Raw genomic sequence first — 17,187 nt, 5'->3', positions numbered from 1 at the left:
CCTATATATATATATATATATATATATATAATTTGGGCATATATTTTTTTTAGAATTTGGATATTATATGAATTATCACTATAAGAATGTATGAGAATAGTAACAAATTTCATAAACATATTCGAATATGTTACTAATTCGCAACATATTACTAATGGATATTGAAATTTAATGCTAAATTTGAAATTATTTTTAATACATTACTTAGAAATTATTTTTAATACATTACTTACCAAAATTTACAATCCGTTACTAAAATTATTTGTGAATTTAGCAATTTATTATTAAATTTTGGATAATTGAAATTACGTATAAATTTAATAAAGATTTATAAATTATTTAATAAATTAGTAAAAAATTAGAAACATTTTCTTTAACTATCCATTATTAAATTTTGGAGTATCAAAATTGTGTTCAATTTTAGTAACATATTTTAAAATTTGTTGTTTAATGAGTAATAGATCAGTAAACAGTAGAAATTCATTACTAAATTTACTACCATATTTTGCAATCAATTAGTAAATTATGAAATATTAAAATTGTATAAATTCATAGAAAAAAGATTTCAAAATCCGTTACTATATTTAATAATGAATTCAAAATCTATTACTAAATTTTAAAAAAAAAAACTATTTTTATTTTTAGAACCTTACCTTTTATTCAATTTAGTGATAAACTTGAATGCATTGCTAAATCCATTATTAATATAATAATTAATAATAATTCTGAAATCTATTGCTAAATTTGGAATTACCTTTTACAAGTATGCCCTTTTTAAAAAATTTAGCAATGCACTCAAATTCATTCCTAATCTGTTAATTATTAATGAATTTCTAAACTTTTTGTTAAATTTTAAAAAATATGCCACCTGTTTATTTTTAGAAGCTGACATTTTTTTTAAGTAGCAATGGACTCAAATCCTTTAATAAATCAATTGTTAATTCGTGTATTTTATATATCTATATATCTAATTTTTCTTTCATCATTTCATCCAATCATTTGTTCTCTTCTCTCTGATTTTTTTTCTTTCATTTTATTTTGTTTTCCCTTAATTATTGATGAATTTTCTAATTTTCTCTTCCTTTTTCTTATTTTCTCTCGTTTTTTCCACTTTCTGTCTTTTTTTCGTATACATTCTTACTATTTTTAAGTTATTTAATACTAACATGTGAAAAAAAAATTATCATTTAAAAAATATTTTTTACCTTTTAAATAAATTATTACAAGTTTTTTTAAAATTAAGAATATTGATCTGAATGTATAAATCTTAAGTGACAGATATTATGGAATGAAGGCTCTAATAACTATTTAGAAAGTGGGATAATCTGTAATTTAGTTTTTATACTTTAATGAAATGTAAGGTTTAGTATTTGTGTTTTTAAAATTCTACTATTGAATCTTTCATATTTGAAAATTTTGCAATTCAGTCTTTTCTATTCTATTGTCAAAATGCTAAATCTATTCCCTTTGATATAAATTTTTATGTAAAACAATAAAATTGCTCAGGTTTTAATTAAATCTACAGTTTAATTTCTTAATTTAAATTTATTTTTTTTTCAATTTATTCTAATATTATTATAAATTTAATTGCAAACATTTCATTATTTGTACATAAATACTTATAATTTCAACAAGTCAATTCTAAATAATATTTCTTATTTATAAATAAATCCTTATATTTCATAAACTAATTTTGAATATTTTAATTATTGACAAATAGTCTCTACAATTTTACACATTATTGTTTAGGATCAACTTATAAAATTCTAGATACTTATTTGCAAACAAATAAAATATTTAAGAGTAACTTGTAAAAGTATAAGGACTTATTTATAAATAAGTATATCATTTAAAATCAATTTGTAAAATTATAAGTATTTATTTATAAATAATAAAAATATTTATAGTTAAATTTATGATAATATTAGAATAAATTGAAAAAGTATATATATATATATATATGTATAACACTTTTATTAAAGGACTAGGCTACAAATTTAATTAAACCGGTGGATTTTATTGTTTTAGATAAAAATATATTGTAGAGCTATTCTGATAATTTTTAATAAATTTAACAATAATGGTAGTTTTTTCAAATGTTAGAATTTTAAGAACATAATAGTAAACTTTACATTTGACTAAAGTATAAGGATTAAATTGCACTTTATATTAAAAAATTAAGTAAAAAATAAAAATAAATATAGAAATAATTGAATTGAGGCATTAAATTATTTCTTATGGCTGCATATTAAGGCAGTATGGTTGTGTTAGCATCGTTTGTACTCATTTTGCATAATTTTCTATAATTTCCATCTTTTTTTTTTTCCCATTAATTTTCTAATATTTGGGTCAGTCATTCCTTTTTCTATTTCTTCCATCTTTTTTACTTTGTAATTATGATTCTTTTTGGTAATTATAATCATTTATCACTTCATATTAAGCAACCATGCAACTTATCAACAGGATAAGATTATATTTCACTTAGGAGTGCTTAAACCAATCTATAAACACCGCTACTCACTCACTTGCCATAAGTTAATCTCGAGAGAGTTAACTGTTTAAGAAAGGTCGCCTTTGATTTTCTATTCAAAGTTCCCCATGGCTTCTACAAGTCCACACTTGCAGCCATTTTTAGTTAATGAGCTCAAGGTATGCACACTTCTTATTGGCCTTCAATTTTCTGGTGGGGCAAGTGATTCCCATGAATAATATAGTTCTAGATCAGAGCATTATAAAGACGACAAAAAACTAGGGAAGAAATAATAATAATAATAATAATAATAAATTACAAAATTTTCTCATTTTCTCACCTTACCGTTAAAAATTTATCATATTCACCAAATTGAGCATTTTAACAAATATTTAATGAAATGGAATATTAACAGTGGCAATGAATAACATCGTATATTACACTGTTGCCAACATTTTAAAAAAGGTGTAAATTCTGAATGCTTAAAGTTATAAAATCCTTTGCCATTTCCCAAATAATAATAATACAACCAAAAATTGGACATCATCTTCTCAACATCTACCTTTAAGTCCTTGACGATAAGCCCCTTTAACTTTGAGCTATCTATCACAATTCGTCTAATATAAATCCTATCTAATCATTATATTGAACATTTAAATATAAATTATTTAACAAGAAACAGTTACAACAGAAATTAATTAAAATTAAAAATGGCTGATGGCTCACATGACATTAACCTACAAAATTGGGGGAAGGTTATATTCTACAGGGAATGATTTCATTTAGTTAACTTGTATTATCATCAGAACAGAGCTTCCTGTGCAGCCTCCCTAGCTGTAATAGTTTCCTTTCATTCTTCAAAATTTCCCCCAAAGAATATTATACGTTGTGTGAAAAAGCTACCTGATCGGAGCATGGCTTCAGAAACCAAAGGGTGATCTTCTCCTGCTTCCACCTTCTCCATATTGTTCGTTCCATTTCCGAAGCTCATTCATGGTTGCAGCATCATAGGCGACGGATGGACCCACCTACATACACCAAATCGATGCCCATTTAACAAATAGCAGATATGAACATTTCCACCCATAAAATGCAACCAAAGAAAAAAAAAACGAAGAAAAAGAACATCAGTAACCAAATTCATTGATTACCTTTGCTTTTGACTCAATGAAATCATCCAGATTAAGGGACCTTAAAGCTGAAGGTACGTCACCTTTACCACCCTGTAAATAAAATTGGAAAAACAAAAAAAGAGTAGAATAACATAAACCATTTATTTCCCTAGAGGTAAGTAAAAAATAGAACAAGAAATGGGAAAAACTGCAAGTTACTTTGCACTTTTGACCGACAGAAACTAAGCAAATTGTTCTCACAGAATTGTATGTTTCCCCTCCTTAAAAAATCATATTTTTGGTGGCTAATAAAACATGTGCTCCATATTTGGATTTTTATCATTAAATATGAGAAACTTCAAGAGCAGGCATCATAGAATCCACCATTGAACTGCACGCTACAGCATTCCATAAGCCTATGCCATCCTAACATAAACACTTGGAAAGTATGCTACTTCCAATTCAGAAACACTGATAGAAGGAGAATTCAGATTTTCAAAACCAGCTAAATTGGAAAATGTACCTTCTTCTCTTCTTCTAGAAGTTCCTGGACAGGTCTATATGCTGCAGCAATACAGAGGTTCTGTAAAGCAAGAGTATGAGAAAGCATCAGCCACTAATAACCCGAAATTGAATTTTAATTATTCTTCGCATATTACCTTCAAATCGCTACCAGAATATCCCTCAGTTGCACTTGCTAGTTTGTCAAACTGAAAACCAGGTTCTAAATTCTCTTGGGCAAGAAATATTTTCAGGATCTTCTTACGGTTTTCCGCATCCGGGAGATCCACATATATTCTAATCATAAATTCAACATATATTACACAATTATTATTATTTAATAAATAGCAGGACATTATTATCCATGAATCAATTCTACATTAGAAAAAGATTAGTCTTTTGTGCAACCTCACCTTCTAGGTAAGCGGCGAATTACAGCATCATCAAGATCAAATGGCCGATTTGTGGCACCAAGAATGAGAATTCTTTGGCTGTCTTTCGTCCTCAAACCATCCCATGCTGCCATAAATTCATTTCTCATTCTTCTAGTAGCCTCATGCTCAAAAGCACCACCACGAGCACCAAGCAAACTGTCCACCTACAGAAGCAGAATCCAGAAAACAACATTGCGCCTATTGTGAGAGCAATTGAAACAAGAAAGTAGCTTAGAAGTGTCTTCTTTCAGAAATATTGAAAACAAACTACAAACTGGACTTCACCGTCAGACATAGCAACAACTATAGAAAGAAAGAAAAATATTTATAAAGCGTAGTCATGATATCATAACAGAGGATTAAACCTACTTATATTTCGTTTAGGATTTCCATGACTTTTTTTCGCCATCTGTTTAGAATAATTTTTTCCTGGTTAGTCAAATCCCTAGTTCAGGACTTCTAATTAAAACAAGCTGTTGACTTGACTTCCTAAATATTTCCTTAGGATTTACGTAATACAGCAAACTTCCCTATAAATATGTGATGTTAAGACAAATTTTCAGTCAAAACAATAATGTTTTTCCTCCCAACTGTAAGTGGTCAACCCGTTATTCTTGCCCTACCTGCTGCATCAGTTAATATTGGAGAAGCAATTTACCCAATCTGAAAGCAATTGTAGTAGTTGGTGCCACCTGTTCTATTGAAAGTGATCAGGAAGCTGCGCATGACCAGGGGAACAGCATTAAGAAACCTAGAATAAATGGACCTTGGGCTACAAAATTTCAGTTTGAAGACATTGCAGGCGGACTTGATGCTTTAGGAATTAATGCTAACAGAAAGTGGACTGACAATGAACCACATCTTGCAGATTTAGCATTTAAGTCAACCAATTAGCAGAGTGTTCCTACACATTTGCAGACACTGTGCTTATATGGATGATATAGATGGTGAATATGGTGGCTACGTAGGCTATATGGATAATGCTAATGGCCGTAAATAAGGGCAGTAAGATGACACATCAATTTTGTTTAAACATCTGTATTCCTTGATTTCATGGGTATTCAATTATTGAGGATTTCATGGATTAAATTGCCAAAGTTTGTAGGTCCTTTGAATATTTAATAATTTTTGAAGAAGGAAGGATGTAAGTGCAGATAAATTGAAACGATATGAAGATTGGAAGAGAAAGAAGGCAATGCAAGTGAGATTTCTTCCTCCTGATTGTGAGCAAGTTCTGTTTCAAACAGTACCAATGACGTATCCAGGGCCTAAAATTTAGTCCATGAATAAGCTGAAAGGAAAAATTGGATTGAGATTGAAGGCCAAACATGCATCTAGATAGTTGGGGGAATTAAATAAAACAAAATGAAAGAAATTGAGTCCATGAATAAAACAAAATAACATAATAGTGCCAGCCATAAAATATGACCATATTTGAAATGCAAATTGTCATAATCTAAGGTGATGGCGGGAGATTCCACATCCGACGTGCTATAAGCAGAGACTATGCAAGAAAAGAACCAAGGAGAATCTTCCCCAAGAATTATTTGTAACAATAGTTCATGCATGAGCCCCTTTTGAAAAAAACAATCAGTAAACAACCACTGAATCACTTTGTGGTTGTCAAATTTCAATTGGTCATGATAGAATAATTTTATTTCGAAGTCTCAGCTCAGATCATTTTGACTGGAATCCAGCAAAGACATGGCCAACAACTAATGTAGCATTTCAATTAAGTGGAGAAGAGGACAAACAAACATGCTATAGCTGGATGAGAGATGTTCCTTGGGCCCCGTAGAAAATTTTACTATGATTAAAAATATTAATCGGAAGGAAAGCCAAATTTCCAAGCATGTCGTGGCTGGATTATGATGAAAGTAACCTAATTGGAACATTAGTTTTACCATAAGTGTAAGGAGATACATGCTATCATTGTGAGGAGAATTTCTAATTCTGAACACTAATGAAAGCAACATAAACACATCCTGAGGATACTAAATCCTCAGAGAAGTTCAATGGGATAACTCCTAAATGGATTGCCACCAATGCAAGATATCTTACATCATACTGATCTTTACTCCATGAGCAAGCTTGCGAACTTGTCTCATTACTAGATGAGTCCAAAGAGTTTTGAGAGAAGTAGAATTGTTACCAATGACACAAATTAAAGGAAGCATGAGCCCATATACAGTTCCAGCTTTGGTAACTCCAAAGAAAGTCAAGAGCTGGAGAGTGTTCATTTTCTACTGTTAGAGTGTTTCAAAGTGTGCAATGGTGATTGTTTTTCTTTAAAAAACAAAGAGAAAATGTGCTCTCTTTTAGTAAATTACAAGGGCCATACGAGATTCTCAAGAAGAAAAATTGCAATGTCTGTGTTAGCCACTCCAAATAGCATGGGCCTTTCAAGAGCTTTTTATATCGTCAGCACTTATCCACGATACCCTTCAGATGAGACTTTATTTTCCAGATTTCAACCCTAACTTGGGGAAAAATTAGGAATGTCAGCCCTAACTAAATTATTATCTTTGTTTTCTTTTACTATTTTCAAGTTAAGACTGATGCAGGGACAGCAGCTGTAAGCACAACCCAGAAAACCCAGCAGACCTTAGTTTTCCTCCTATATCGTTCAGGATTTATCCTACAAGCATATTTTTATAAAAGAAAATTACAAATTAATCAAGCATCAACGCTCTAAAATAATCAGTCAAACAGAAATAATATAATATCAATATAAAACCTACAACTTTCAAATTGCACAAAATTCAAATGCATGATTGAGAGAAATGAAAATAGGATGCCCTTCATGCACAAAGCTCCCCACTTTGTGACACATCACTATGGCCAGTGTAGAGTCATCTTATTATACAGCCTTTTATGCAAGGAGGCTGCTTACATAACTCAAACCCATGACTTTCAAATTAAAAAGGAACCAAACTTACCATTTCACCAAGGCTTGCTCTCATATAATCTAACAAGTAACATCAGTGACTTTCACAACAATACTTAAAACCCTTGGACTATAAAAAACAAGTACGTAGAAAAGCAATTTATCACACTAAACTAAATTGAGACAAATATCAAGTTGAAATAGAATATGAGATTGCAATAAGCTTCGAAAAAATAGTTGTAATACATTCTTAGTAGCATATTATTCTATAATTTCCAAGGGTACTTTTAGCAAAATTACTAATTGTTTCATACATGTGCACTTTATTAGCCATTAATGAAGGTTTGAGGTGGATTATAATTTTATTAAAATGCATTGGAAAAAAAAAATACACTTTGATATAACCCAATGATCAATCTTCACAAGAATTACTAATGATTCAATAGTCAATATAATTGGCAAATGCAGCCATAAACCTTGGTGAGAGAGACACACCTCATCAACAAATATAATGACAGGAGCCAGTTTGCTTGCGAAGGAAAATAAAGCCTTCGTAAGCTTCTCAGCATCTCCAAACCACTGTGTCAGGAAGAGGGGAAAAAAAATAAGTATAACAGATGCAAACACACTAGAAAAAAAAAAAAATTTACCATTTTGTTTTCCAATTTTATGATCGTGATAACCTAATTATTTCCAAGCGCACATGGTTAGGAAAAAAAAAAAACTATTATGAAGAAATATTGATGTATGCTTTCATGTTTGTTATCTCATATACATCAAGACTCCTCATTTGAAATCATTGTTGAAATAATATTAACAAGTATAGTAGCAAATTGCCAGCTCCTATTACCAAGAGAAAGTTGTTCATTACCATATGTTTATATGATTGTTATGCTTGTAATATAGCAGGATGGTGTGCATTAGAAGTTATAGGCTTCTATAGAGACCTTTGATTCATAAAAATAATAAAGATATGAGTAAAAAACTATATGGTTTTGATTTTTTGCTACCATTTGTGTGAATATGTCAGGTGCATCATTATGTCATCTTCAAATTGCATTCAATGATGTTTAGTTTTCAGTTTAACTTTTCATCTCATCTATCACTCCCTCTCTCTCTTTTGCCAAGTGAATTAGTGATAAAAAAAGTCTGTTATTGTGTGTTTATGTTGGGTGTACTTCTGCTTCCAGGTTGGCTTGAAAAGGTAACTCGACTCCCTTGAAGTTGTTCTTGAAGTTTGGACAGCTATTATATCAAGCCCTTGTGAGCAACATGTTGGGAAGATCCACATACTGCTTTGTCTTTTTCCTAACCGGCACTGCCTTTAGAGTGGAAGTGATTGAGCGTTTTTTGCAGCTTTGTGTTTTGGTGCTTTGCTTGTTGAACCCTTCTAAGTGTTTCTGACTCTAGTGCAGTATTATTTATGTTATTGCACTTGAGGGATTTCTGGACCTGAAGCAGTGTTCTAATGAAACTTCCGTAACAAGTTGGGTATCAAGTTCTTTTGTTTCTGATGGAGTTTTTCGGCTTCAAAATAAAATCTCCTCGAGATGAAGTGTTGGAATTGATGAGATTCTCTGCTCCAACTTAAGGAGAGCATTATAGAAAGTACAAGGATATATATTACATGGACTTTACTTTTACATATTTTTATGTAGTTCGACAATCCTTTTATAGTAGCATTTTATATATATCTTGGATCTTCCATTCCAAACAGGGAAGCTTACATATTATGAGACCTAGAACACAATCGAATAAGGATATAGCCCTCTGAGGTTGTGTCCATGGACATAAGCTCGTAGCTGAACCATATACTTATTGTTTTCTTCATCTCTTCTATTCTACCTTTTAACATTTTTGAAACCTTACCTCCTTAACTAGAGAGAGAAATGAGCAATAAAAACCCCTCCCCCTTTCCCATTCGGGGAAAAAAATTTTTAAAATGAACACACAAATTTACCCACATTGATAGTACTGCAATAATTCAAGATAGGAACCAGATTAAGAGAAGCATGTAAAAGGGATTAAGTAACAGGGAATAGATATAGAGCATTACTCTGAAAATGGTCTTGTAAAATTCAACTTTCAATATTTCAGCATACCTTTGATGTAAGAGTTGAACCAGTTATGCTGATGAAGTTTGCACCGGCCTCTGTAGCAAGTCCTTTGGCAAGAAGCGTTTTCCCAGTTCCAGGAGGCCCAAAAAGTAATATTCCTTTGCAAGGCTTGGGGCCAAAAAAAATATAAAAAATAATCACACACTGAAAATGATATCATCAACCAACTTAATATTGTGAAGGAAATCACTACCCGCAGCAAATTTCCACGAGAAAAAAGCTCCGGTCTCTTCATAGGAAGAATGACAAGTTCATTCAATGCCTTCTTTACATCTTCAAGGGCACCTATGTCATCAAATTTTACACCAATTTCACCAGGTGGTACAACAGCTGAAACAAAGTTACTCTCATAGTCATCCTTTGCAAGGCTCTGCTGAAATTTCCATCCATTAGAAGTAAGTATAATAGACAAAGCTTTCAACAATTCCAGAGAATCAGAAGAGAAAGGGCTAAACCATGCCTTCAAATTTAGTGATGGCTTTTGTGATATGGATTCTTGCTGCTTCAACCTTACAATTGCAATTTCAAGGCTTCATACAGAAAGACTGCTGTCAGCATGAACATGATAAAGTATGGGTAAATATTCCAGCATAAATTCATACCTTTCACGAGGCAAAATCAATCTTTCTCCTTTTATGGATGGAAGCAAGCAAGATGACAGGTAATGATTCTTAGCCCAACCAACAACTTTTTCAGCTTCTGCAATGAAATTTAGTATAATGCAAAAGTTATGCATCAACTATCATTTGTGCACTTGCAATTCTCCAACAAGTTAACCTAATACATTTCTACCCCAAATGATGGCAAATATCATGAGTTTCATGCTTTTAGCACATAAGCAGAATGTCAAATTGATTTTGCAGCGCACACAGGCACAAGTGAATAATTAAATTATTTTCAACAATAGATCTGAAAGATCAATAAATAACTAAGAGTCACTCAAAGATTATCTAATTAATTTAAAAAAGGATTGACAAAGTGTTGTTAACATTTTGCAAGGAACGTCACTAAGAAAATTACTGGTTTCAGATAGCATCGAAAATTCGTTCTAAAAATGATGGATAAAGAGGATACATAATTTGAACACCTAGTGTTAAAGGCTTCATTCTTATATCAATACATATCATATTTTGATCAGGAAAACATCCTTACTAATTAGGTATTCCTTTTCTATTAGGATCCTCCATTAGATTACATTTGACTAAGGTTTTGAGATGAGAGATTTAACTTGAAACTTAACTTGAGTTGCTACAACGTATTGATTATTACTGATCAGATAGATTTATTGAATAGACAAATTCCACAACCTTGTGTTATAATTGGGTATGAAATATTTAAACTACTAAAAGGTGTAATTTGAATTCATTCAATACTATTTGTTTTCAGCTTGATCATTTTCAGATCTTGTTAAGGGTTTAATAGTTTTGCATATTATTGATCCTAATAGAATGATGAGAAGTCATCCAGCCTCTATAGTGCATGCATGATTCTTTTTGAAATTATTTAAAAAAAAATACAGTTCCCAAAAATTAAAAAGATTAACGGAATAAATTACAAGGCTTTGTGAAAAAACAGCTGGTGGTAATTTTTCATTTTGGTGGCAATTTTACTAGAGTTGTTCACACCTTATATACTCACAATGGCTTAAAAATGTTACATAAATTGCCATATGATGGTCATATTCTAAAATTATGCTCCTGTATGATTATTGAACTGCCAAAGCTCAAAGACCTAGGCAGTGATTAATCGAATGGGTGACAATAATTCAATTGATAACTACAATTAGCCTTGCAGTTACATAACAAAACACAATGAGGAACAACTCAGACATGATTGCTAAATTAAGAAATCTAGATAAGCTTTTATTATAAGAAAATTTTAATTTGTTCAGTTATACCTTTCCATCCCATTTAAAATTAAGGTTAATATCCTAACATCAAACCAAATGAGATGTATACCTCGACTACTTCAGTGTGCAGGTTGTCATTTCATATAACTAGATTATGAGTATGATTGTCATTATCAGTGATAATATATCATCATATTGAAATATGGAAGCAACTGTATGGATCATAGTCTGAATGAGTAATAACATGTTACAGTTTCTTACTCTGCTTTGTCAGAACTACACCATCAGTATTTACATGCAATAGGTCCATGCAAGACATTTCATTTTCTTCAAGGACCTGCATCATAATAGCACTAGTAAATCCTTGGCTCAAATTTCCACAATGCAGCGCAGCATGTACAATAAATTGCTTTCAACAATTAGTGATGACCAAATCCACTCCATAAAACAAAATAACCACTATGATTCCAAAGGCTTTGCAATCAACTCTACCTTATATAATTCATTTAAATTGCTTCTAGATATTACAATTCTCCTGTCCTCTTCAATCTGTTTATTGAATGTTCTAAGAAGATCTTCCTCCTGTAAAAGCAGCAAAGTAAGGAAATATGATAACAATAATAAAGATAATAACCTTTAAAAAGGCTGTCCAAAGAAAGGGAAAAGTTATCCTAGAAATCCCATTCTTAAGACAGATACACTCTAGTGTAAGGAAATATGATAACAATAATAAAGATAATAACCTTTAAAAAGGCTGTCCAAAGAAAAGAAAAAGTTATCCTAGAAATCCCATTCTTAAGACAGATACACTCTAGTGTTAGATGCAAATAAGTTCTAACACTATACATTCAAATGGCTAGAGTAAGACTGTAAGATCCAATTGCAGTTTTGCTTGATATACAGCTGTGAGAGCAATGCCAGGTGCACTAAGAGCAAAAATCCCAAGCAACAGACAAAAAGACACCAAAGCAGAACCCCTCCATCTAGAACCACCATAGCACAAAAATAAGAGCATCTGCTCAGTTAAATGCAAGCTTTATTACTGTTTTTAGACCCAAACTATATTATATACAACAAAGATGATAAGGCAACTTTTGTTAGATTAGCAACATTATATACAAAACCAACGCTATTACTGACTGTTGAATCCCACGTCGATTGTGGAATATGGGCCATAAGCACGGAAAGGGGTAATGTGATATGGGCCATAAGCACTCCTTCCCTTGAGCTAGCTCTCTCCCTTGAGCTAGCTCCCCCTTGAGCTAGCTCTCTCCCTTGAGCTAGCTCCCCCTTGAGCTAGCTTTTAGGGTGACTTAGGCATAACCCAAATTTAACATGGTATCAGAGCCTCCCATCCGATATTGGGCCTCCCATAAATATGTCATGCACCAGTAAAATTCATAAAATTCTAGGCGTGAGGGGTGTGTTGAATCCCACATTAGTTGTGGAAAGGGATAATGTGTTCCAGGCCATAAGCACTCTTCCCCCTTGAGCTAGGGTTTGGGATGAGTTAAGCCTGGCCTAAATTTAACACTGTCAATGTACTAGACAATACTATTTACAAATATACATGGCACTATGGATTTGGGATCTCAAATACCAAGAAGACGAAAGTGTTCTCCATTTCTGTATCTCTTTACATTATCTAAAAAAACCATTTGGCATCATATAAACAGGTATATGCAATCAGGAATATGAAAAACTCAAATTTGTATAATAATAACATAATTTTACACGGCTCAGCTTCCATATATGTTTATTAACAATAGTGTCCAATTAGATTTGTAACTGATCAAGTTTAAAAAGATGATAGGCAACTGTTGTTTCAAGCTTTATACAGTCACAGAAGAATAATTTGGACATGAGAAGATGCCCCCCATTTTTATTTTGTTTCTAAGTTCTCTTTTTGGGTAGTTAATGACTTCAAACAACTTTGCGTATTACGTTTGTTTATATTCTAGGTCTTTTTTGGGGTTAATGACTGGAAATAAGCATAACATCTATTAGACTTATACAACAAGTCCCATGCCCAAACAAAAAAGGGTTCCATTGGGTGACAGCCCCTAATACTCTTGCCTCTTCATTTGCCATGTCATAACCACATCAACCGGACACAACAAACAACATGATATTTGTCTATACATAATCATGCATTCTGACACACTCGTTTACTTTCCAGAAGAAGAAGATTGTCCATTCAGCAGTACATACATCTAAACTTGTAGTGATTCACTATCATGGAAGAAATCACACCCGAAGCCAAAAAACTGCAACGAACCAGATCAATTTGATTTTGGTTAATTAGTCTGATCGGCTCAGTAGTTATCAATTTATAATAAATTCAATTTTCAGTTCGGTTTGGTTAATTAACCAAAATTAATGGAAAAAACCAAACCAACCGATTTAAAAGAAGCTTTATGGATTTGAGATGACTTTTCCAGCTCATTTGCCCAGCCACTGAGAAAGTCCATCAATCCCATCCCCTTGTTTCCCTTCTACTACTAAAACCTAACAAGAGTTAGAGACTTCCCTTCTCACATGATTCTCTCTCCTCCCCTTGCTCAATTGATACCTTCTGTTGCCTCTCCCTACTTAGTCGACTTGCTCAATCGATTCCTTTTGTTGCCTCTCTCTACTTAGTCGACTTGCTCAATCGATCGCTTGTCCCACCTGACAGCCATCCATGATCGATCCCCATTGGTCTCGGTCAAAACCAGTCATGCATACATCCCACAGGCTTAATCAATCCCTTTTATGGGCATCTAGTCATCACTCATCAACTTGGGGCTCAGGGCTTTATGGGCATTTGCCAATCCCAAATTCACTGCTGCGTCTCACTTCAAGCTCCTCCTCCTCTCCTCCATATTATTATTGTGAGTTGGGTTGGCCTCTATAATTCTTGGTATTTGTTAAATGTCGATTGAATGTTGCTGTGTTGATTATTAAGCTAAGGCTTTGTCTTAATTTGTTTCTTCCTTTTGCAGAGATGTCAAATTTGAGAAATATCTTTGATTTCTACTGGGTAATTGTTGATTTTAGGGAGTTAAGACTACGAGAATATTGACTCATTGTTTTTGCCCCTTCTATTACGGCACTGTTTTACCTAAACGAATGGAAGTTCTTAAGGTTTTGCGATTGTCCGAATCAATGTGGTTCAATTCATTTCAATTCAGTTCCTTCCTCAATTCGATATAGTTCGGTTAGCATTTTTTTCAATTCAATTTGAAATTCAGTTCCAAAAACCGACTGAATGCTCCCCTAGACATAGGGGCTTCTGGAACCGAAAAAAGAAGGTTAACACCAGAAGATGCAATAAGACCAAACCCAGAAGGAGTAATAGCAACATTTAGATCCAAAAGAAGTAGCAGCGAACATAAAAGAGCATCCAAAAGGAGTAGAAACCATGGGCAGAAAATTTGGTTCTGGCAAAGGAGCATCCAAAAGGAGTAGAAACCATGGGCAGAAAATTTGGTTCTGGCAAAACCCTTGACTTGTTTATTTTTCTATGTTAATGAAGTAGGTAGTATAGTGGACTATTGGCATCGCAAGCAAGTGCTTCTTGGACTGAGTGTTTCAATTGATAAATCATTGAAAATGTAAGAATCCTTAGGAAATGAAAAGATCATTGACTATATTTTTTAAAAATATATATATATATATGTTCTACTAACAACAATAAAATGACCCTTAAAAAATTTTAAGGATATATTTAATATATCATATTGAAGATTTTTGGAAGAATATTGAGTATTCTTGTATTTCACTCTTGATTTGTACAATATGTCTACATGGCTATTTATACACAAAGAATCATATCTAAACAGGAAGCAAATAATCAAATAATAATTACAGAGATAATTAAGGATCCTAATCAAATCAAATCAAATCCCTAGAATCAATTAGGATTAGCAAATAAGTCAACACTCCCCCTCAAGTTGGTGCAAAGATGTCACACATGCCCAACTTGCAAATCAGATTATGATAGATCTTGTTGTTAAGCCCTTTAGTAAACACATCCGCAAGTTGCTCAGTAGAAGTCACATGAACTAGGCTCAAGACACCGTCTGTTAATTTTTCTTTAATGAAGTGCCGATCAATTTCAATGTGCTTCGTTCGGTCATGTTGGACTGGGTTTTGTGCTATACTTATAGCAGCTTTATTGTCACAATACAAGGTTATCTTGTCTCTCTCGGACAATCTCAACTCTTCCAATAACTTCTGCAACCATAAGAGTTCACACACTCCTTGGGCCATTGCTCTGTATTCTGCTTCCGCACTTGACCGAGCAACAACACTTTGTTTTTTGCTCCTCCAAGTGACAAGGTTTCCCCCCACAACTGTGCAGTAGCCAGATGTGGATCTCCTGTCATCGAGAGATCCTGCCCAATCTGCATCTGTAAAACTTTCAATTCGGAGATGACCATGTTTGGAATAAAGAAGCCCTTTCCCTGGCGCAGACTTTAGGTATCTCAAGATGCGAAGTACAGCTTGCATATGAGTCTCGCGAGGGTCATGCATGAATTGGCTGACTAAGCTAACAGCATAGGCTATATCCGGTCGAGTGTGTGAGAGATAAATCAACCTTCCTACCAATCTCTGATATCTTCCAATATCCACAGACTCACTAGTTCCTGCTTTCAGCTTGTGGTTACTTTCAATGGGAGATTCTGCTGGCTTACACCCCATCATACCAGTTTCTTTCAAAAGATCCAGAATGTACTTTCTTTGAGAGATGAAAATTCCTTTTTCTGATCTGGCCACCTCGATACCTAGAAAATATTGCAGTTTTCCCAGATCTTTGATTTCAAATTCCTGAGCTAACAACCTCTTTAGTTGAGCCATTTCCTCTTTGTCATCACCTGTCACCACTATATCATCAACATACACAATAAGAAGGGTGATCTTACCCTTATGATGTTTGATAAACAGAGTGTGATCAGCATTGCTTTGTTGGTAACCGAAGGACATCATGGCTCTGCTAAACCTGTCAAACCAAGCTCTGGGAGATTGTTTTAGCCCATACAAAGCCTTTTTTAACTTGCACACCTTTCCTTGTGTCTTCTCATCAGCGAACCCAGGAGGAATTTCCATGAATACTTCTTCCTCTAAATCTCCATGGAGGAAAGCATTCTTCACATCAAACTGTTGCAAGTCCCAGTCCAAGTTGGCCGCGCAAGATAACAGAACTCTGATTGAATTCATTTTTGCAACTGGGGCAAATGTCTCTTGATAATCCACTCCATAGGTTTGGGTGAAACCTTTAGCAACCAATCTGGCCTTAAATCGTTCAATTGTGCCATCAGCTTTATGTTTCACTGTGAATACCCATTTACAGCCAACGAGTTTCTTCTCAGGTGGAAGAGTGACAAGCTCCCAAGTTTCATTTTTAGCCAATGCTTTCATCTCTTCAATCATTGCTTTCTTCCATTTAGGATCTGCAAGAGCTTTCTTCCAATCCTGTGGAATAGACACAGAGGAAATAGACAAGGCAAAGGCTCTATAGGAAGGTGATAAAGATTCATAAGAAACAAAGTTAGAAATAGGGTGTTTAGTGCAAGATCTGACCCCTTTTCTTTGTGCAATAGGTTTATCTAAGTCATTGAAACATTCAAGAGTTGTGGGTAACTCACCAGAAGAAAGAGTTGTGGGTAACTCACCAGAAGAAGATTCATGACTAGGTAACTCACCAGGAGAAGAGTCTTGACTCTGAGTAGACTGCATAATGGCTTCTTCTACCTTGTCTCTCCTTGAATACCTTCTCAAATCTGGCTTGTCCAAACGACCAGTTCTCTCTCCCTGATTGGACATCTCCCCCTG

At 33.4% G+C, this 17,187-nt stretch overlaps 1 protein-coding gene across 4 annotated transcripts in view; it reads right to left on the bottom strand.

Annotated features, from left to right (window-relative positions):
• Positions 1-2,949: 2,949 nt before the first annotated feature.
• The window catches only part of LOC110609281, a 31,951-nt gene continuing 17,713 nt past the window's right edge, over positions 2,950-17,187 (bottom strand). For 2 of the 4 annotated variants that reach the window (XM_021748745.2, XM_021748746.2), the window contains 12 exons: positions 11,863-11,952; positions 11,632-11,707; positions 10,124-10,220; positions 9,982-10,051; positions 9,715-9,891; positions 9,507-9,629; positions 7,900-7,983; positions 4,497-4,681; positions 4,242-4,380; positions 4,106-4,165; positions 3,622-3,693; positions 2,950-3,498 (listed from right to left, as the gene is read on the bottom strand). In XM_021748745.2, coding sequence (XP_021604437.1) covers positions 3,391-3,498; positions 3,622-3,693; positions 4,106-4,165; positions 4,242-4,380; positions 4,497-4,681; positions 7,900-7,983; positions 9,507-9,629; positions 9,715-9,891; positions 9,982-10,051; positions 10,124-10,220; positions 11,632-11,707; positions 11,863-11,952 — 1,281 coding nt within the window. In that variant the 3' untranslated portion in view covers positions 2,950-3,390. Of the gene's footprint in view, positions 3,499-3,621; positions 3,694-4,105; positions 4,166-4,241; positions 4,381-4,496; positions 4,716-7,899; positions 7,984-9,506; positions 9,630-9,714; positions 9,892-9,981; positions 10,052-10,123; positions 10,221-11,631; positions 11,708-11,862; positions 11,953-17,187 lie in introns of those variants that run through there. The other 2 variants (XM_043952007.1, XM_043952012.1) reach the window with 2 other exon arrangements.

Source organism: Manihot esculenta, chromosome 2, assembly GCF_001659605.2.
Source record: "Manihot esculenta cultivar AM560-2 chromosome 2, M.esculenta_v8, whole genome shotgun sequence".
Lineage (NCBI taxonomy): Eukaryota > Viridiplantae > Streptophyta > Magnoliopsida > Malpighiales > Euphorbiaceae > Manihot > Manihot esculenta.
This window is presented reverse-complemented; position numbering and strand designations above follow the sequence as displayed.